Source organism: Simochromis diagramma, unplaced genomic scaffold (genome assembly GCF_900408965.1).
Source record: "Simochromis diagramma unplaced genomic scaffold, fSimDia1.1 OVJJ01000747.1, whole genome shotgun sequence".
Classification (NCBI taxonomy): Eukaryota; Metazoa; Chordata; class Actinopteri; order Cichliformes; family Cichlidae; genus Simochromis; species Simochromis diagramma.
Genome location: NW_024386897.1, coordinates 1,635,649 through 1,656,118, shown reverse-complemented (window position 1 = coordinate 1,656,118; position 20,470 = coordinate 1,635,649). Strand labels below are relative to the sequence as shown.

General features: G+C 41.3%; 2 protein-coding genes and 1 non-coding gene across 8 annotated transcripts in view; 2 read left to right on the top strand and 1 right to left on the bottom strand.

The window, feature by feature from the left end:
* The first annotated feature begins 102 nt into the window (after nt 1-102).
* On the top strand, nt 103-175 carry trnar-ccg. The gene has a single exon. It is a non-coding gene; the product is annotated as a tRNA-Arg (tRNA).
* Nucleotides 176-1,109: 934 nt separating this feature from the next.
* On the top strand, nt 1,110-6,898 carry LOC120735110. The gene is made up of 5 exons (XM_040034293.1): nt 1,110-1,353; nt 1,967-2,629; nt 3,530-3,616; nt 4,214-4,405; nt 4,922-6,898. The coding sequence occupies exons 1-5, from the start codon at nt 1,281-1,283 to the stop codon at nt 5,107-5,109; spliced, it is 1,203 nt and encodes a 400-aa protein (XP_039890227.1). The 5' UTR covers nt 1,110-1,280; the 3' UTR covers nt 5,110-6,898.
* Nucleotides 6,899-10,907: 4,009 nt separating this feature from the next.
* LOC120735109 (nucleosome-remodeling factor subunit BPTF-like) overlaps nt 10,908-20,470 on the bottom strand; it is a 56,700-nt gene continuing 47,137 nt past the window's right edge. For 5 of the 6 annotated variants that reach the window (XM_040034288.1, XM_040034287.1, XM_040034291.1 and 2 more), the window contains 3 exons: nt 19,975-20,059; nt 16,015-16,201; nt 10,908-13,308 (listed from right to left, as the gene is read on the bottom strand). In XM_040034288.1, coding sequence (XP_039890222.1) covers nt 13,272-13,308; nt 16,015-16,201; nt 19,975-20,059 — 309 coding nt within the window. In that variant the 3' untranslated portion in view covers nt 10,908-13,271. Of the gene's footprint in view, nt 13,309-13,389; nt 14,335-16,014; nt 16,202-19,974; nt 20,060-20,470 lie in introns of those variants that run through there. The other variant, XM_040034290.1, reaches the window with a different exon arrangement.

Below are 20,470 nucleotides of genomic sequence, written 5' to 3'. Positions count from 1 at the left end.
AATAAATATAATCTTTACTATTAAGTAAATGAGTAATATCGCTGACTACATATTCGATTTTCTATTTTCATGACTGAATTTTCCCCACCTGTGCTACGTAATGACCCAGTGGCCTAATGGATAAGGCATCAGCCTCCGGAGCTGGGGATTGTGGGTTCGAGTCCCATCTGGGTCGTATTTAACTTCCTTTTCGGGGTTCTTCTGTGAGCTCTTTCACAGACTCAGAAACAAGAATATTGGAACATTGGAACATCCGGTTGTACATTGTGTGATAATACTAACGAGATGAATTTTTTTTTTACAGTCATTGGGTTGAACATATGACTAGCGATGAATCCGGTAACAAGCTGTTTTCAACATTTTATGGTTTGTGCCTTGTTCATAAACCCATTCAATTGATCTGCACAGTTATATTGAATATATATAAAATGTAAAAAAAATTTGAAAAGAACAAAAACCTCTCTATAGGTAACATACAGCAGATCTATGAAAAAAGGCCTCAGAGAACCTGTACCACAATATTATGGCCATCTAAACTGTCTGTAGTACAGCCACGGCCATCCTGGAGACAAAGAGGAGCAGTAAACCACCGTCTTATGCGACAGAGCAACAGAAATAGCAGCAGCTAACAGCTCTGTAAATATATTTGAATAACACAAAGTCATAAATATACATTCAAAATAGGTTATTTGCTTATATCCTGTTGACTACAGCCTATTTAACAATATAAACCAATATATCAGACATTTAAAAACACATCTGCCACCACTGTTTTCAGATGTCTCTATTTCTGCTCAGCAGAGGGCAGTGAATACACATGGATCAGTCAGATCTAAAAAAACTGCATTTAAATTAAGTGAGGAAGGATGTTAACTTAGAAAGTCTTATTAGCTCTTGTTCCTATTTAGTACCTATTTAATAGAACTAGGTTAATTATTATTAAATAACTAAAAAGCAGAGTAATGTAACTTCAAACAGTCAACTGGAAACCACATCCCAGGAAAAGTTTCACTTTGAATAAAACCTGACTTTGTGTGAAGCAGACAATACGCACACAGTGTCACAGTTTCCCTCACAGGCTGTAAACAACACTGCGGGCCTATTCAGAATCCGTGCATGAATGAAAGGAGTGTCACGTCCAAGTGTTTATTTTCTGTGTTTGGGACGTCCCACCACCTCCCTTTTCCATCCCATCTCCTTCCTGAGAGCTCCTATAAAAATCCCAGGAATCCCAACTGTGTAGCAGACCCCTGAAAGTGTGTCCACAGTGAGCTTGAAGGATGGCAGGGATTACTTTGACGCTTTTGTTTGTGGTGTTTCCTCTTTACAACACAGAGGAGCATGTCGTTAATGGTGAGTGGATTATTTTTCTTAATCTTTTTTGAACGCTGTGTTCAGTGACATTAGTATCATTCATAAATAGCCTAAATATCTGTTATTACATGCAATTACAGATATACAATATGCTTTAGATGGAGAGTGACTTGACTTCATGTTGTACCTTTTTTAGGTTTAACCCTGTAACATTAAGTGCATCATATTTGATAGATGAATTTCTGATACCCTTACATCACCAGTGTGATGTTTTTAACCCTAACCCTCTTATGTGTTTTTGTTTTGCTGAGCAATAAATTGCACAAAAATGGCAGATGTAGCAAAGAATTATACAAATTAAGACTCACATATGCAAATTCATATTTATTTATGTGTTTTTATTTATCATATGGTTCAATAAACACTCCAGTATTTTTCAAAAATTACAAATCTGTAATTATTTCAGGCATAACAGGGATAATATAGCATAATATTGTTTGTACTCTATTGATAATAGAGTAATGAGTAAGAATTCATCCAGGTTTCAAGGAAGGTCCACAATGGGTCAATTACACAAAATTCACCCATTGTTGTAGATCTCTTTTTGCCAAACTGTGCAACTAAATGGAAGCTTTGTTTCTTTCGACTGCAGGTCTGTACACGCTGATAGAAAAGGGTCAGAGCAGCTTTGTGGATCCAGCTCTGAGCAATCAGAGCAGACTGGTGGTTAAAGAGCCCAACCTGCCCATCAACGAACTCCTAGAGAAGAGCAGCAAGAGCAGCGAGTCCAAGTTCAGCCTCCATCCTCTTCCTTCTGCTGTGTGGCCCAAGCACACTGACCTGGCCCACATCCCCCACCACCACAGTCCCCACAGCAAGAGCAAAAAGGGCCCAAAGAGTGACCGTTCGGAGGAGCACAACAGCGAGAAAGCCAGAGGAGAAGTTGCTGGTCTGCATCCCAAAACCCAGGTCACTGCAGCTGCAGGTGCTTCCACCAACCGCACAGTACAGAAACCCAGTCAGGACGCTCAGTCCAACGTCAGTCCTCCTCAACACGGCGAGCCAGAGGGACACCCCAACTCCAGACCCAGGGCGCCGCCGCAGACCCAACCTCAGGCTCAGCCACAACAACCAGCTGTTCCCCCGCGCAAAGATCCCCCCAACCGACGCATGGACCCAGAGGAGAACCGGCCGGGGAAGTCCAGTCTCTATCAGTCTGGCATCAGTGCAGTGACTCGGAACAACAGCCGCCCGCCGGTGATCTTTAACCGGCGCTCCTCCAGCCTGCTTTATCAGTTTGACATCATGCGGCGAGGTACGGGAGGATTTTTTTTTGTTTCCTGACCTCAAAATGTGACCTGTGCATAATTACAGAGCTGTCCAGATATCTTTTGATGGGATCTTTGAACCTTACTCCCTCCTGGGAGTATAGATTTTAAATTATTAAACTTGAATAAGACTGTAGCCAGATGGGAACATCTTTGATCTTTAATATTACAATATTTCTCACTCGTAACCATCTGCAGCCTCTGGCCTTTAAACAATATATATTACATGAGTGCAAATTATCAAAACAATAAAAACATTTGTTACAGAATGAAAAAGAGCTGCTTTGTGATGGTATTTTTTCTTAGTGTAGTGTCATTAATGGAAAGTTGACATTTGATCACAAGAAAAGGCCCAAACTCAATTTTATTATAAACTTATAGTGGCAAAAAGTGGATCCTGCTGAGTTTAAATTTACACTGCTGTTTTCTTTCCTGTGCTTTAAATATCACTTTAATTATCACTTTGAAAAGTCCAATCTGTTTCTGTGCCAGTATATATGTCATGTATGCTGACGCAGGTCACAGAGTTCACACAGAGGGTTGTGATGAGAGCGGTGGCTTTGTCTTTTCCTCTAGTAGCTAATTAAAGTCTCCTGCCACTAATTATAACCACTTCCCTCAATTCTGGCTGTCAATGCGTCCCCTGTGTGCAGTCCAGTCGTGGTTATAATGAAACTAATGCAAAGCAAGGGGGAAAGCTCTGATTTTGTAGTTAAGGTTAAAAAATGTACCACCAGCGTGATCCCGAGACACGGTCCACCTCCTCCAGGCCCCTGCCGAGGAATGTGACGCCTCGGTTTCGTAATGACAGCCTCGTCTTTTCTAATGATGCTGGAATGAGAGTCAGTCATTCCCTGACTCGCTGTGTTTGTCCTACTTCCCCACAGAGTCCGACTTCACACACGACGCCGTCTGTGTGAGCGAGTGCAGGAAGGAGAAGGACGAGAAGGAGCATTACTGCTACAGTGAATTTGGTATGTGTCTAATGTGAGACAAAGACGGACTGGTTTTCAGTGCTGGTCTTCTTTATCACACACACACAAAATCACATTAACATGTTAGTCCTCTGGACTGTTGTTCCACCATCAAGTAAAGGCAGGGATTTATTCTGAGAATATCTCCAAAGTTGGTAAAGTTTGGATGGTTAATTTGCACAAGCTAGAGCAAAAGTACTTCAATTAAATTTTTGGAGTTAACTCTCCTTTTTAAATGTACGCATTAACAGCTGAATATCTATCTGTGCCTTTAAAGTTTTGATAATAAAGAAATGTATACATGCAACAGCTGGATAATGAAACTATGACCTTTGAGACTAGATGTAGTTTCAAGGAAATGCATTATTCACACGCATGGTTATGTTTGATCACTTAGACGCCAAAGCTAGAAGGAGTTTAGCCTGAAGACCAACAGTTTTTATATTAGATGAACAAAACAGAGTGCTTTAGGGGTGCTGGCAGCTGGATTTTCACCTCATAAAAGCATCAAAAATATTGCTTCACCTTCAAAGCCTGAGTTATGATGATATAAAAATCTGATATTTTAAGATCTGATCATGTTTTTCTCTAACATAGCTGTCAATGGGATTGTCCATGACATCGACGTGTTGCGCAGAGGAATCCGGCTCATTACGCTAATGGTCAGCAGTGATGGCTTCTACAAGATGAGCCGTCTGTACGTGACCCCTGACAGCTTTTTCTTCAAAGTGCGCCTTCTGGTCCTGGACACCTACAAGTGTAGCAAGCCATGCCCTGACATCAAACTAGGTAGGTGTTGCAGTGTAGCTCCTTAGCTCTAAAGAACAAAAAACTTGCTTCATCAGAGATAAACAGTCAACTGTCTGAATCCTTGCAAAGCATTACTGTGCCGGTTGAGCTCTCCTGAACGAGAATAATAGCGGTGTACCTTTTAATTATGTTCATTTGTTGTTGGTTATGCAGTGTAGTTAATTGAATGATAAATATCATTTAATATTTACTCATATTTATAGTGTCTTCTAGCTGTTAAGTTCTTTGTTCATGAGTAATCAAGAGATGAGATTAAAGTAACAAATCGTGGGAAGTACAGAGTTTGATAATTGATATTTTACACGAATGCAACTCTTGAGACCCATAAATTAAAAACCATGTGAGAACTTAACACCAAAGCGTCACTTTGTGGGATGTGGGAATTCCTTTTCCCTGAGATCAGCAGAACGTGTTTAGTGCAAACACAAAAATTGTTTGACTTTGCACTTTTTTCCCCCTTCCGTCACTTCAACGTTCGCTCTCTTTCTTCCCAAGGGACCAGATACGTCATAATGGGTCAGATCTACCACCGAAGACGCCACCTCCCCTCTGAACTCCTGAACCTGCTGGGTGGTAAACTGAAGCCCGGGGACGGCATCCTGAGAAGCAACAGCTACGTCAAGAGATACAACAAGCGGCGACACCAGAAAGCTCTGGAGGCCACGCGCTCCAGGTGTAGGTGAACCAGAGATAAGACTATCGCCCCTCGCTGCAGGGGAAGAGACACTGCAGCAGACGTGAACTGATCTCACGTGGACAGAAGACATGTGGCGAAAGCATCGACGGAGTTTCATATGGACTGCTCTGATGCTAGCAAAAGACTGGATCATCTCCTTTTTACCGATCTTTGAAAATCCACAGTTGCTGGCTTGTGATCTTTTTTTTTTCTTTCTTTCTTTTTACAGAAAACACAAGCAGCTACAATTAAATGGGTTTTATGATGTTTTTTCCATGAGGCAAACATACAAACTCTTCATCCATTCATGGCTGGTTCATGAAATCCTTGCATTAATAAGGCATTGCACGTAAAAGGGAAATTTGGCTCATCTTTAGTTCACATATTACCAAGTGGGAATATTTTTATGGAAGAGTAATGCTTTTACTTGAGAAAAGGGTTTTCTGAATAAACATTTAAATAGTAAATCATAACCTTTAACCCTACAATATCAGGATATTTGATTTTTGTCTTTAAAAAATCATTCTCATAGTACTCGGGGACATTTTGCATTTCTTTTCTCCCCCCAAAGAAATTCTTTCTTTAAATTCTCTAGATGATAGGGTTAGGATCCAAACATTAAGGCATTTAGGGTACACAGACCACAGGATGTTACAGAGATAATTATCTCAGCTTTCCTGTAAAACTTTGCATAAAAAAAAAAGCAGAGAAAGCCCCTCATTCCTTCAATTTAATGAGTGTAACAGTGTCCCCCCTACATAGTTTCCTCCAGTCATACTTTGGTTTGGTCTTTGAGAAATATACATGGTATTGCTAGATGAATTGTGGAATATGCTGTTAATTTAACAAAAACAAAACGTTTTTTTTCCTTTAATTAAAAGTTTGCTCTGTATTTCCACAATAACCTAACAACACAAAGACATGGAGCAAATCTGGTTAAACTGAAACACTTCTACGCATGACTGTTCCAAAATTACTCCAAATCCTTTTCCCCCCTGTAATTAACAGTTTCTTTAACTTCTTGAAGACTTATAACATGTAAATCTTGCTTTAATTAGCCAATGGATGCAAAATATTGTATGGCATTGGACTGTGTTGGTTTGCAACACTCAGTCCTGTGCATGGCGTCACTGTGGGTTGATAATAGCAAGCAGGAAATGCAATATTAAAAGGAAGGGAATTGGGGGCCTTAAAAGCAGCACCAAACCTTCAGTGGAGGAGGAAGAGGAGGGGGAAAAAAAGACAAAAAGTGAGCAGAGATTTTGCATGTGACGAGAGCGGCTTACTTCTTTTAGTTTAATTATATGGGACATCAAAAGGAGTCTTGCTGAATGAGGAGGAGGAGGTACGCTGTTGTTGGGAGTACGCCATAAATCTAATCGCGGGAATCTGATCCTCCGCACACCTGGACACACGACTGAAAGAAGTGCCTCCGTCACAGCTCCTTTTTGGAGTGCCTATTGCTTTCCTCTCTTGCAAACAAACACATACTCCTCTTGGACGGTGAGCATTCAAAGTATGTCGGCAGGATCAGAGGAAACGTGAGGTGGGGAGCAAAGAGGAGGAGGAGGAGGAGGAGGAGGAATACAGACAGTTGTGTAAAATAATGCAGGGAGAGAAGTGAAATTGTAGAGACTGTGTTGTTGCGTCTGTCTTTCCTATTTAATAAAAAATCCCAGGCTCAACTGTAGTACGACCCTGAGCTCATGCTTCTTATGAGAGGGAAAAGATTTGCACTGAACGCTTACTTTGCTTTACTAAACATGAACTCAATAAAAGTGTGTATTTGTTTTGTACTGTGGCCCTGCGAAGAATTTATTTATCTTTAAACCAACACCCCCTGGCTCGTTCAGTCGCACGTACACTACCAACAGTGATCCTTATTGTCATTCCCACTGAGAGCCGGACAAGGAGTCACCAACCTAATTAGAGTTTAGCAACCAAAGGTCTCGGCCTGGCCTCCACGAAGAGAGAGACTGACTTGGGAACTTAGATGTTGATCCAGGCAGCGCTGAGCCTCTTTTCTCCCTCTCTGCATGTATGTCAGCCCAGGTCAGTTCCCAGGCTCGATGAAGCCCCTATCTGGGATCAGCGCTGGAGGGAACAGATGCATACGGGCAGGAAACAGGAGCCTGCTGCACATTGTTGCTACTATCACAGCGGGAGCACATTCCTCATGACAGAGGATGTAAAGGAGGGGGAGGGGAGAAAAAAGGGAGGGGAGGTTGGGTGAAAATATCTATGAGCTGCTTCCTGTGTGAACGCCCCTCACAACCAACTTCGAGCTTGTGGTCATCTGCGTCCATTTGAATCTCTGGATCCATTTAGTGGTGAGTGGAGAGTTAAAGAGTGGGGGGTGGGTTGTGGAGAGGGGTGTGTGAGAAAAGTGAAAGATCAAAGCAGGAGGTGGCTGGATGTGTCATCTTGGTAATTTCATCACAGGAATAGATGGTGTGTCTCAGCGCAGGGGTCATGACCTTGTCCCTCATGCTTGCCTTGAGCATGCAGCTAACAATTTAAGCTGAAAGCTGAACTTCATATTTGGAGTCAGATCAGCTCACCAAGGGGCCTCAGAGGAACAATTAGCTGTGGCTCCTGCAGAGACCCCTCTCTATAAAACAGTTCCCAACAAGACAAGTGTTTCTCATCTTGTCAATTCAAATTATCATGGGTCACTGGGAGTAATCTACCCCAGTTTGCCCAGTTAATAAACCAGTATTGTTTTAATGCAAAAACAGGTGTAGATACAGATATCGAAAGTAATGTTAATATGTAATTTCCAAGTAATAAAGTAGCAAGAAGTCAGTGAATTTGTGTTGCGGTGTACCCCAAGGTTCTATTCTTGGTCCTATTTGGTTTACTGCATGCATGCTTCCTTCTCAGGAAATGATGATATTCCCTTTGCATCTTTTTTTTTTTTTTAAATTGAATGCGTTATTAGAGAAAACATGATAAGAGGGGGGAAGAGATGGAATATGCATCTTAGTTAAGCTATGTAAAATAGATAAAATGTTGCAAATGTATAAATTCTTAATAACTGAGCTTCCAGATTGGAAATTAGATTTCTCCAAAGGGTGGCTTGGCTCAGCCTAAGGGTGAGAAGTTCAGTCATTGAAGAGGGACTCAGAGTAGATAAATGCTACTCCTCCACATTGAAACGAGCCAGTAGAAGTCATTTGGGGATCTGATAAGGATGCCTCCTGGATGTCTCCTGGGTGTAGTGTTCCGGGCAGATCCTGCTGAAGGCCCCAGAGTAGACACAGGACATGCTGGAGAGATTATGTCTCTCGGATGGCCTATGAACACCTCGGTGTTCCCCAGGTTGAGCTGGAGGAGGTGCCTGGGGTGAGGGAGGTGTGGGCTTTGCTGCCTAGGCTGCTGCATCTGCAACCTGGCTATGGATGAACGATAGAAAACGTGTGGATAGATTTTCTCAATTTTACACCAAGATTGACAGGTATCGTCTTATAGAAGCATTTGTTTCTGAATCAAGGAACCGTGCCCCTCAGGTATTGGAGGGGCTTATTGCCATGGACGTAATTATTTAGGTCTGTTGGTGTTTTAAAGGCTCACCTTTCAGCACACTCACTTCACCAGATGCACTTTGTTTCTTTTCCTCACCTTTGGTTGGGTCTGGTGCTTGCCCTTAATTGCATTCACCTGTCACCCGTTATATAAGGACTGCACTCACCTACAGCTCACTCTTTCTTCACTCCCACATGGGTTGGCAGCTGAGGAGAGTTTCTGTTGAGTTTCCCGAGTTCATGTATTAATTTGAGTTACTGAATGACTTAAGTCATACTTTATTTCCTTTCAGAGTTAACAGTCCATGTGTGTCTTTCCTTTATACGCATTATTCAAATAAAACGAGAAACCTACAAGTAATTGCTGACTGTTCATTCTCATCCTGACCGGATAAGCCATGAGGGTAACAACCTCCAACCTCCTCTGAACCTTCCTCCAGAACAGTTGTTTTATTAAAAGCTATGAGCAGATTTATTTTAAAACATGGACCTCGGCCCAGCGTAGATGTGATTACCGTTTGGAGATGCTCCAGATCCTGAACTAAGAACTTTTGGAGGGATTCTTTACCATTGTGAGATTTGAAAAAAATGTCCATTTTTACTCAAATGGTTACAAATTCAAAGAAGAAAAAAATGTGAGAGATCATCCTGTTGTTCGTTCATGCACAGTGGTTGAGCATTTCTTTTGTGCTGAAAATTGGCTGTTTATATTTCATGCTTAATTGGAGACTATGCATGCTGTTATTTCATCTCATTGGCTGTGGTTTTCTCTTTAAAAGTGTCAGTAAAACATCCCTGGACTGCTTACAGTTCTGCTCTTGATCATTAAGTTATCAATATGGTCATGTCTCACTGATTCAAAGGGAAGGGACGCTTCTTGTATGGACTTAAAATGTTATATTTATATGCAGTAACCTATTTCAAAAGTATTATCATACCTGCCTGACTTGCTGTTTGGGGTTTAAAGTTAGAATTAACTTTAGATTAACGTAAGGGTTCGATAGTTAAACATGGTGGCTAAAATTAGGTTAAGATTTTGGTGTACACTTTATGTGTACACTTATCAACTCTCTTATTAGGTACAACCTGCTAGAACTGTATTTAATTGCTTTCTCTTTCAGAACTGCTTTCGTTCTTCAAATTCACTAAGGAGAGGAAACATGGCTCAAAGATTTTTGTCCATGTTGACACAACAGCATCAAACAGTTGCACCTCCAGGGTGGGAATTGTCCATTCCACCATATCCCAAAAGCTCTATTGGGTTGAAATCTGATGACTGTGGAGACGGTATAAGTACAGTGAACTTAGTGTCATGTTGAAGAAACACGTTTGAAAAGACTTGTAATTTGAGACATGGCGTTATGCTTTTGTAAACAGGCATCAGAAGAATACACTGTTATCACAAAGGGATGGACATGATTAACAACAATACTCAGGTAGGCTATGGTTTTTAAAGGGGCACACAGTGTACCAAGAAGACATCCCCAACACCACTTGATACAATGCTGGATGGACTCATGCTTTTGTGTTGTTTATAACAAATTCTTGATCTTACCACTTGAACCCAATTTTCAATTGTCCAATTTTGGTGAGCGTGTGTGAACTGTAGCCTCATCTTCCTGTTCTTAGCTGACAGGAGTGGCACCCAGTGTAGTCTTCTGCTTTTGTAGCCCATCTGCTTCAAGGCTTGTTGTGTTGTGCGTCCAGAGATGCTCATCTGCATACCTTGCTTGTAATGAGTGGTTACATGAGTTACTGCTGCCTTCCTTTCATCTAAAAACAGTCTGTGCTCTGACCCCTGGCATCAACAAGACATTCTCACCCAGAGAACTGCTGCTCACTGGGTATTTTCTCTCTGTTTAGAGTTAGATCCCATCAGTTTCTAAAATACTCAGACAAGCCTATGTGACACCAACATTATGATCAGCTTGAACTTCAGCAGGTCTTCTTGACCATGTCTACAAGCCTAAATGAGCTGTTGCCATTTTGGGTGATTAGACGTTTGTGTTAACGAGCAATTGAGCTGCTGCAGGTTGAAAAATGACTGGTGAGGCTATGTCCTCACAAAGAGCCATTCAAATATACCTTTGTCTGTGCGGGGGGACACAGAGTGGAGCAGACAGAAGTCTCTTTGGGGGAAACACTGATCGAAGACATTTGTTTTAGACAAAATATGAGAACTGCTCATCCAAACAACCTTAAACTCGACTAAAACAATGCACGAAAAAACAAAAACAACCTTGTACTAAGCTTAAAAAGCAGAGGCAATGAGAGAAAACACTGGTGTCAAAAACATTACTTTATTATCTAGGATGAAATGTCCTATCAAGTACAAAAGAGAATCTCCTCAGAGTTGCCACAATCTGTTAAAAACATAGAGTACTTTTATCTGCAGTTACGTTTTTTTTTTCTTTTTTCCAACATTACTCAAAAAACTGAGAACTTTTCATTGATATGAATAAATAATACAAGAAATGCAATGTCAATATAGACGTTATGCTGAACTGGTTGGTTTCTTACAAAAAAAACTCTGTACAAGAGTTACTGTGTCACTCTACCCCGTTCAAAACCTTTATGCTCACAATATGCAGCACTTTTAATATAAAGGGCAATTTCACCTAAATGTAGAGTTCACTTTAAAGAGAAAAAAATAGACAGTTAAAATATACAGGCGGGCTTAGTTGCTGGTTCAAATAGTGAAAAATAAAAGTTTCTACTGCTCTAAAAATCTCTCATCTCTACATATTTGGACAGCAATAATATACAATAGAGATTACAAACAGTGGATAAAGCACATTATCGTCAGATTACAAAGTGACCCATGTTTGAAAAGACAGACATATGAAAGACATACAAACACACAGAAGATGACAGAGGCTACTTTATCTCTCAACTCTAATTAAAACACCCGAAAATGTAAAAACTTTACGAGTAAAACTGAAACGTTTCCTGATTATAAACAGTCTCCAACATATAAACTAAAAGACAACTGCAACTTTGCCTTTTAACGGCTCCCCTCCTACAAAACGGATGATCACAAATTACAAAAATGCTCCCAGAAATGCCAAAAATGCAGTTATAAAATTTTCATACAAACCCCACGGTACAAAGACTCCCCAGTCCCCCCCACTCCACTCGGAGTTTACCCTGCTGCCGCGGACCGCAACATAACTGAGTTGATTGTGAGTGGAAAAGTCCATTACCCAATTACTTAACCATGCTTTGAGGCAGAGTTGAGAGACAGATGTGAGCCAACCTGTCAGCTTCAGTGAATTATGCTGGAAGAAGTGGCTGAAAGATAAGGAGAGACAGACTTACAGACTCAGCCACCGACAGAAACGGACACCGGAGTTCGATGAGAGGAGGGTGGAGTACTTGTAGGTCGGTTAAGCCTCGTACAAGTTTCACCTTCCCTGAAGGCCTTTTAAAAAATAAAATAAATCCCCCTCCCTCTCCTCATATGTGGACCTTTGCCTCTTTCAACTAGTCATGTTTAAGGAGGCACAAAACTAGCTAACTTTTTTTTAAACTTGCATTTTAGAAGAACACTAAATGGAAAAAAGGCCAAAAGAACGGCAGGATGCTGTGGGTGGGGCAGCTTATTTTGGGTGTTCCCTGTGGAAATCAACATGAAAGCACTGCTGCACTGAGACAAAATGAAGACCCCCCCTCACATGAGGTCCAATTTTTTTTTTTTTGTACAAAATTGAGCTTCTGTTACAGGGGGCTCATCTCAGCATCAGCAGGCTGCTTCGATAATATACAGTGAAATGTGACCCTGAAAGACACACTGAGTTATACGAGGCTGATTCATGCTTCATGCAGCACTACAAACCTGAAAACAATGTGGTCAGTATAACTAGGTCTAATGTAAGGTGATGCTGCGTCTTCAGGACTGGCTGAATGAAGCTGGTCTGCAGTGCCGACCTATCTTTGTGGGGTTATTATTTTTTCCTGGCAAAAACAAAGGTGGCGCTTATTGAATATGAGGGAAGTCAACTCCAAATTGCACATTTAGCTTCAGATGAAACATTTCCCGACATCGGCTGTGCACGTTTTACAGCAGTTTCCAGTTGAAGCAGTGGCTAAAATCGAGCGGGATGTTTGCATTGTGAAAACGCGACAGGATGAAGTTAAGAAAGGGGGACAGAAGGTGACACTTTGCTATATAGGATACACAAAACAAACAAACAAACAAACAGCCATCAGCTACAGAATGAACTTCCAAGAGTCTGCTGCTGCTTTAAAGATAAGACTGCCACCGACCATCCAACGAGCGCTGCTGCCTCGCCATCTGCGCTCTGCAGGCTTTCTTCTCATGGAGGGGCTACACTGGCAGGGATGGCTGATTGGGATGTAAAAGGCTGCCAGAGAGTAAGTCTGCAACTGCCCTGCCCCTTGGTATGAAGACGACACTGACATTTTTGATGACAAATGAACCTTTTTCCAATTCACTTCTTTCTTCTCAGCACTGCAGGTGCCAGGTGAGGTGTTGTGTGAGGTGGGGGCGCCGTTCCTCCAGAGAGGAGTCGGGTTCGGACGCAGCCTGACTTGGACCACGCTTCTTAATCAGTCAGAGGAAACCACAAGCCGGGTCTGTGTGACACCTGGTTTGTTTAGTTTTTGTTTGTTTTTTTAAGCAGAGCTAAGAGGCAGCTGACTGCAGCTTGTTGTTATGTGACCTACAGAAACAGGCAAAGAGAGGAGGAAGAACACAGTTGGAAAACTTCTTGTTGTTGTTGTTTTTCTTCTTATTTTTTTATTAAAGGCTGTACAAAGTGACAAATATGTGACTAGGAGAAAGTACAAAAAAAAAAAAAAAAAGCAATAGCAAAACATGTATTGGATGCCAGTGGGTCAGACGGGTTGTTGCAGACCAAGCAGCCATGTTGGTGAAATGTTACTGAAATGTGTGTTTTTGATGTCGACCCAACAATAAGTATACAGAGAGTCTTTCTTTTTTAAAAAAAAGATTTATTTTTATTATAGTGGAGACCGCTAAGCTCGTCATATTCTGAATATGAAAGCTAAACTAGATTTTTTTTCTTCACTCTACTTTGTTTTTACAGCGTAAACCATTATTTCCTTTATAACATAAAACATATTCCTTCACAAAAAAGATAAAATATGAACATGAAATATAATACATGGGTACAGCCAATAAAGAAAATGTAATGAATGTCAAAAAAAAAGAAGAAAAAAAAGAAATGAGGTAAAAATGTTCTGCAGCATGTTATAATGGCAAAAAAGAAGAAAGAAAAGAACAACAGTTCTATCAAAGCAAAAGTAAAGTGTGTGTTTGTGTCGCTCACGTGTGATTTTACAGTCAAAATCAACACCTGTGATCAGAAACTGAATCTCAGAGACAAACAAATTTAGCAAAACTTCTTTTTGCCTCAACAAAATGTCATCTGGTGGAAGAGTGTAAAAAAAATACATTTTCCCTTGAATGGTTTGTGTGACCAACATGGCTGCCATTGTTTTGTTTTTAATGTTTTTAGACAGTAGAAACTTTTTTTCTCCTTTATTTGCTTTTAAAATAAAAAAAATGATCACACCTAACGTGTGTCTTAATATATGCACTTTCTTACAAAGTTTTTAATGCTGTTTCTTTTAAAACAAGTGAAAACAGCAACATCCAGGATAGCGAATTATGTTTTGTTTGTTTTTAAGAGTGACCCCGGCACCCAGGAGTCTGACATCACAATCTGCAAGAGAGAGACAGAGAGAGAGAATGGATGACGTCAGTACATGCAGGTGAAGTACGTCGCCACCTCAAGCACATAAAGCTGGATGCAGACCACAAGACTTACTGAGCCCATTAAAACATCGTGGCTCAAATGCTCGCAGGCGCTCCATCTTCTCAGTTAGGAGACGCCCGCTACCCTCCTCGCCCTATTTAATCAAACTAATGCACACACACACAAAGAAAGCCACCTGAAAGATAATGTGACTGCATTCCTGCCGTCTTGTAGAGTGCATCCGACCAAAGCAATCACATGGCACAGCGAGGACAGCTCAGTGAGATGAGTTCAGAGGCACGACCAAGCACAGGCAGACAGTGGAGAAGGTGTCGGGTATAAAGGTGCATCTAAACAGGTCTGACTTCCACAGATCATTCCCTACGCTCTGTCATACGACATGTCGGGTTGAATGGTAGAAAGTGGGCTTTTTATGTAGCTGCCAGCATGAAGTGCTCCGACGACACGATGAAAGCCTGAGCAGGTTTGTTGTTAGGAGTGCAAAGATGAGCTGACTGAAGCCTGAATGTGTGAAAGTGTGAAGGTCGCACTGATAAACAGTGAAGGTGTGAATGAAAAGAAAGAAAAAAATATATCCAGTAATTAAGCAAACACAACTCCAGCAAAACATTATCAACGACTATATAAATCTGACAGAGTGAAAGATTTGAATTAGACGTTTCTATTCGTTTCTTTCTGAAGTGTGTATTCCTCATCCGGTTGGTGTCAGTGGATAATGTGAAATTTGTTACAAATACAGGATGCTGTGCCGAAAACCTCCTTGCGATTGGTTTTGGTCACTTGCAGGTTGCCGCAGTTTGCATGGAAGATGGCGAATTGTCTGCAAACTGCTCCCTGAGCTTCATGCAAAACAGAAATAGGGACCTCAAAGTGAAAGCTCTGCTTTAATGCTCCAACCAAAACATCTGAAAAGGCCCAACTTTTACTCGTGAGAGCAAACGTTCTCCGTTTCCGATCTGCAGCGCACTTATTCGTTTCTTTATGGCTCAGACAGTGAGCGGCCAGTGTTTGTCAGCATTTTCCATGCAGACTATTGGCAACTGTGGCAACCTGCCTGCAACCTCCACCAACCACCTATGAACCAGGTTTCCCTAGCGACTTGAGGTTGCCAGGGAGTTCTCTGACTGGTCTCTATGCCTGTGAAACTGGGGCTCTAAATATGACCATACTGGATCTGTATCTTTAGACCTTCTGTTTCCAGAGGAAAGCCAATCAAGAAAGCTGGCGTAAAGGGAAGGGCAGTTGAAAAGGGAAGGAGTTTGGTATTAAGGTCCAGAATTATATTTAAAAAATAGGCACAATAGAGGTGTTACCGGCTTATTTCAGACAGAACAAGCTTGGTGGTTGAAAGAACATTTAAAACATTGAGGAGAACCATAAGACAGTGATCCAGGAGCAAATTTATTGTTATTTTTCTGTGAGAGATTAAATTTTATTGCTCTCACTAGAGTAAATCTACCAGTCAGAGTCAATCATATAGGGCTACAAGTGAAACTGCTAATTAGTTGGTGTCTTTCTGAAAGACACTGAAAATTCTCTCTGATTCTGGGTATTAAAAACAAAGCCCATCTTCGAAAGTACCCCGCCGCCATTTTGTTATCCTCATCATCCTCACCGTCATCTTACCTGCTGGCTTTGAAGCCTTTGAGTTTCTGGACAAAGAAGTTCTCCAGAACCTCGGCACACTGGTAGAAGGGCGAGTCGCTGGGGTTGTAGTAGCGGCAGTTGTCGAAGATTTTGGTCATGTCTGCTACAAACTCCGTCAGCTTGATGTACTCGCGTTTCTGTAACCTCTCCTCCATGGTGGAAAGGTCTGGCAAAGGGAGATTTAAAGATCTGGTTTGGTAAAAGACTTGATGGCAAGTTTGTAATATGAACGTCATTTAATTGTTAGTTTCTGGCAGAGAAACGCATCACATATGCGGAAACAGAGCACAAATATCTGGGTTGTCTAATCGATTTCGTTCCACAAATCAGCATGCTTGCTTCAAAGTAATTGCAGCTTATGTGGTATGTGCTTGACAGACGTTCAAATATGTTTCGTGGAAGCACAGAGCGTCGCTTTATATGTGACAGCAAAAATCCACAACCTCTGCCAGCATTAACCTCGATCTATTCAGCCTTCCAGATTAGTTACTGAGACGTGACCGATTCGTCATTCCTGAGGAGAGCGCCATTATCTAAGAGTCATTTCTGAGGGGGTGGAAAAAAGCAAAATGGTTATCAGTTCCTCTCTTGAAAGGGAGCTTTGAGAGTTGCTAACCTTTTTAAAACAAGTAGAAAACTTAAGAAAATAAGAGATTTAGCAAAGAAGCTAACTGGCAACAGATGAGGCTCTACATAATCTGCCGTTGCTGGCAGTTCGCACTGCGTGGCATCCCCAGGGCTGCGTTTCAAACAAACACATCCGACTCTTAACCTCTTTAACCCCCACCCAGATGACCAGAGGCTCACAAACCTCATGGTCAATATCAAAGACCTCCTTCTTCTCTGTCATCAGATTTCATCTCAAAACCCTCCAAAAACTACCAATGCCAGCAGCTTCACCAGCCAAAAGCTCTTTTTATTTTTTGTAAACCAACAAGGACTTTTTCTTGCGGTGGACGGGTGAGGGGAGGACTAGAGTTTCCAGGACCAGGCCAACAGGAGCTGAATGTGGGGCTGGTCCCTTTCCACAGGGAGCCCGGCAGACACGGACCAGCTCATTAACGGTTTGTTTGGATGGAAGTTCAAAAAGGCCCTGTTGACGCAAGTCCCCATTTACATGGCCGGTTTGATCTGAGTTGGAGGGCTTCCTCCGTGTTGCCCTCCTGACGGGTGGTGTTTTTGTTTTTTGTTTTTTTTAATGTTTAAGATATATAGAGCCTGGGTGTTACTTCCAGAGCCTAAAGCAACTCCAAAATAAAAAACCAGCACTACAAAAGCAATTTTATCGCCTACACAGGGATAACTCCCAACCAATCCCATTCCAAGTTACTCAAATTACAAAGTACAAATTATGTACCAACTCCCACTTTTGTTTTTATATTTTTCTCCTCAAGGAGGCTACACACTCCCAACAATTACAGTGCTTTTCATCACCAATCCCTTAATTGCACCTCAAGGAGACAAAGTGCGTGGAAGAGCGAGGAAACATAATTGTGTCTTTCATCACACGGCATGTTTTATAAAGGCTGCTTAAGACTGATGCTGTGAATCGCAAGATGTGAGGACGATGCGAAGGTGGAATGTGAGGATGCATCCTGACATAATGAATGAACCCTAGAAGTAGATCACACAGCTATAAAAAGAAAGCTTGATAGTTATAGAGAGTGTTGCATCATATTGTGCACCTTACATATGTTTTTACTGAGACAACCATCATATACAAAGTCCTTTATACAACCATCTATTAATAAATATTTTGCAATATTTTCAAAATGCAAAAGTTATAGTAGTAGTTAATATATGCAACAGTTAAATTTTACTGATGCAGCTTTGTCTTTCTGGCCAGGCACAAATTATTATAATAAATACAAAAACACCTTCACAAATGAGGTTTCTGGGAAAATTAACCTTCAGCAACATCGCCTACAAAAGGTATTTACCTTAAAAAAAAAGAAAAAGAAAAAAAGAAATCAATGGTATGCTGCAGAAACTAATCACCATATGCAATTTTAGTAAATGAGCTGAAACTCTTTAGATTCAGTGATATCGCTTTCAAGATTTCCAAATTGATGTGGGTTTTATTTCATTTCAGAGAAAAGGCTTCAGGAGTTATATTATGTAGACAGAAAATGAGGGGAGCTGTCAGAAAAGTTTAGAAAAAGTTTGGTTAAAATGTGCACAAGTATAAGTTCAGAAGTAACACAAACAAGGCTCAAATCCAGACCAGACGGCAACCTGCGGGGTTGAAAAATGAAGCCAGCACAGGAGTGTCAAAAACTCCCACAGAGGCTGGCCACAAAAGTGAGGCAATCCCCATAGAGTCCCTTATCAAAATGCCCAACCACCTGTTATATTAACATATTTACAGCCCGGTACAAAAGCTGTTTGTTTTTCTTGTTTCTACAGCTAATTTAACAGTCCGAAGGAGTCGAAATTAGGGATGGACCGATCTGATATTACGTATCGGTCCGATACTGATCTAAAGTACTGGATCGGATATCGGAGAGAAATAAAAACAAATGCAATCCGATCCATTAAATATCACAAAAGCACCTCACAAAACTTGCGACATGGTGTAACTCAGCTCATAACCTTAGCAGTCGGAGCAGTATGCGTCACGTGACAGAGCGGCTGAGCGTGCGAGACCTCTCAGCGGTCTGGTTCAGCATTTGGAGCCTCGCTACCAAACCAGCATTTCATCGCAGAGAAAGTTATCCCAGAGAGACGTAAAGCAAGTGTGTAAGTTCATCTCTGAATGTTTGTAACGTATTCCCACGTTAAGCTTAACAACCAATATATGGAGTGACTGCCTCTTCTCTCTCTCTACTGTTGCTACTTCAATCATGAAACTGATCAATGATCGGCTGATCGGCTTTTCTGTCGCGACTCCCATCTCTGTTGTTTGTTTTTGGCCCACTTCGCGCCAGAAAGAGGAAACCAGCGGCTGAACAACAGCAGCACGTTTAAGCTTGATAAGCTGTTGTTAGAATTTATTTAATATTACTTTCTAGACCAGAATCCTTTTCTACGCAGCTGACGACTGGTAACTGTGCAGGGGCGGATCTAGCAAAGTTTAGCCAGGGGGGCCGATAGGGCATTAAGAGGGAAAAGGGGGCGCAAAGACATAGTGTTTTGTTTTTTAAAACTTGAGTATGAATTTATACAAAATGCAGCAAGATATTAAAAAACAGTTTTATTGATTAAAAAATACACTATATCGAATTTATATCGGTATCGGCAGATATCCAAATTTATGATATTGGTATAGGACATAAAAAAGTGGTATCGTGCCATCTCTACTTGAAATGAAGGCAACTGAACTTCTTTTTGGTCACCTCTGATCCAAGAAGCTTCTTCAGTGCTAAAAAACTGATGGACATGTATTTAACCCCAAGTGTGGTTGTCCTCTTGGAACCCCTGAGAGTCACTGACCCGCCCCTGTAACCATCTGTGAATCAACGCGTGGGTCATTACTGTCATCATGGGGAAAAGGTGTGAATTACCTTCCTGAGACACTACCCCATCCCTCCAACATGTGAGCTTTTAAGGTCACATGGGTCAAGCTGTGAGTGGGGATCGGACTGCATTAGAGGTGACTGATAGTTGGTGTCTCTGTTTGAAGTGCCTATCTGGATTTTGTTGAGGATTAATGTTGAGGGTGTGGCCCCTTTGACTGACATACTTGCAGACTTGTAGCTGTAACTTATACTTTTAACTTGTAATCGTACTTGAAATTTGTGCTTTTGTTTTGGGAGTAAAATTCTAATATTATATTAGTTTAGTTAGGTCACCTCTAGCTCCAAAGAAACAATAAAACTCTAACATTGAGGCTACAATATGCATCCAGAATAGGATTCTATAACGTTTTATAAATAAGACAAGAGCTACTAACTGTTCATTTACAAATTTAAATAACTGAATTCACAACAGTGCACTCACCCATTGGTTCCTTGATAACCCTGTAGTAGTCTGGGGCGTCGTTCGTGTCCACTGGCTCCAGGAATGGCCACGCCATTTTATGTGCCTGCAGAGGTGGGAGAGACAAAAAAAATGGAAATAAAGACAAAGAAAGGCGCTTGAGAAAGCTGAAACCAATGAAGAAAAACAAACAGCACCATGAAAATTACAGTGAAAGCAGGTGGGTCAACACAGATGTTCTCTCTCACTTTCTCCCACATTTCACACACACACACACACACACAGACACACACACACACACACACACACGCTGCTGGACAGAGGAGGAGAAAATTAGAGGAGAAGAAAGAGAAAAGAAAGGGAAGCCAGAAAAGACGCCGAGGCCAGGCAGCTGTCCAAGTAGGGGGAGCCAAACCCATCAGATAAGACGCACACAGAGGACTTTTTGTTTGCTGCTCTTGCATTGTAATGGGGCTACAAGGAGCTACGTTAGTGTTTTTCCCCATTCCTGATAATA

What these genes read in the sequence shown, in the direction of transcription:
- LOC120735110 (XM_040034293.1), top strand. Translation starts at nt 1,281, where the DNA reads ATGGCAGGGATTACTTTGACGCTTTTGTTTGTGGTGTTTCCTCTTTAC. An exon ending in AGAGGAGCATGTCGTTAATG is followed by an intron (nt 1,354 to 1,966) that starts GTGAGTGGATTA and finishes TTTCGACTGCAG; the next exon opens with GTCTGTACACGCTGATAGAA. An exon ending in GTTTGACATCATGCGGCGAG is followed by an intron (nt 2,630 to 3,529) that starts GTACGGGAGGAT and finishes ACTTCCCCACAG; the next exon opens with AGTCCGACTTCACACACGAC.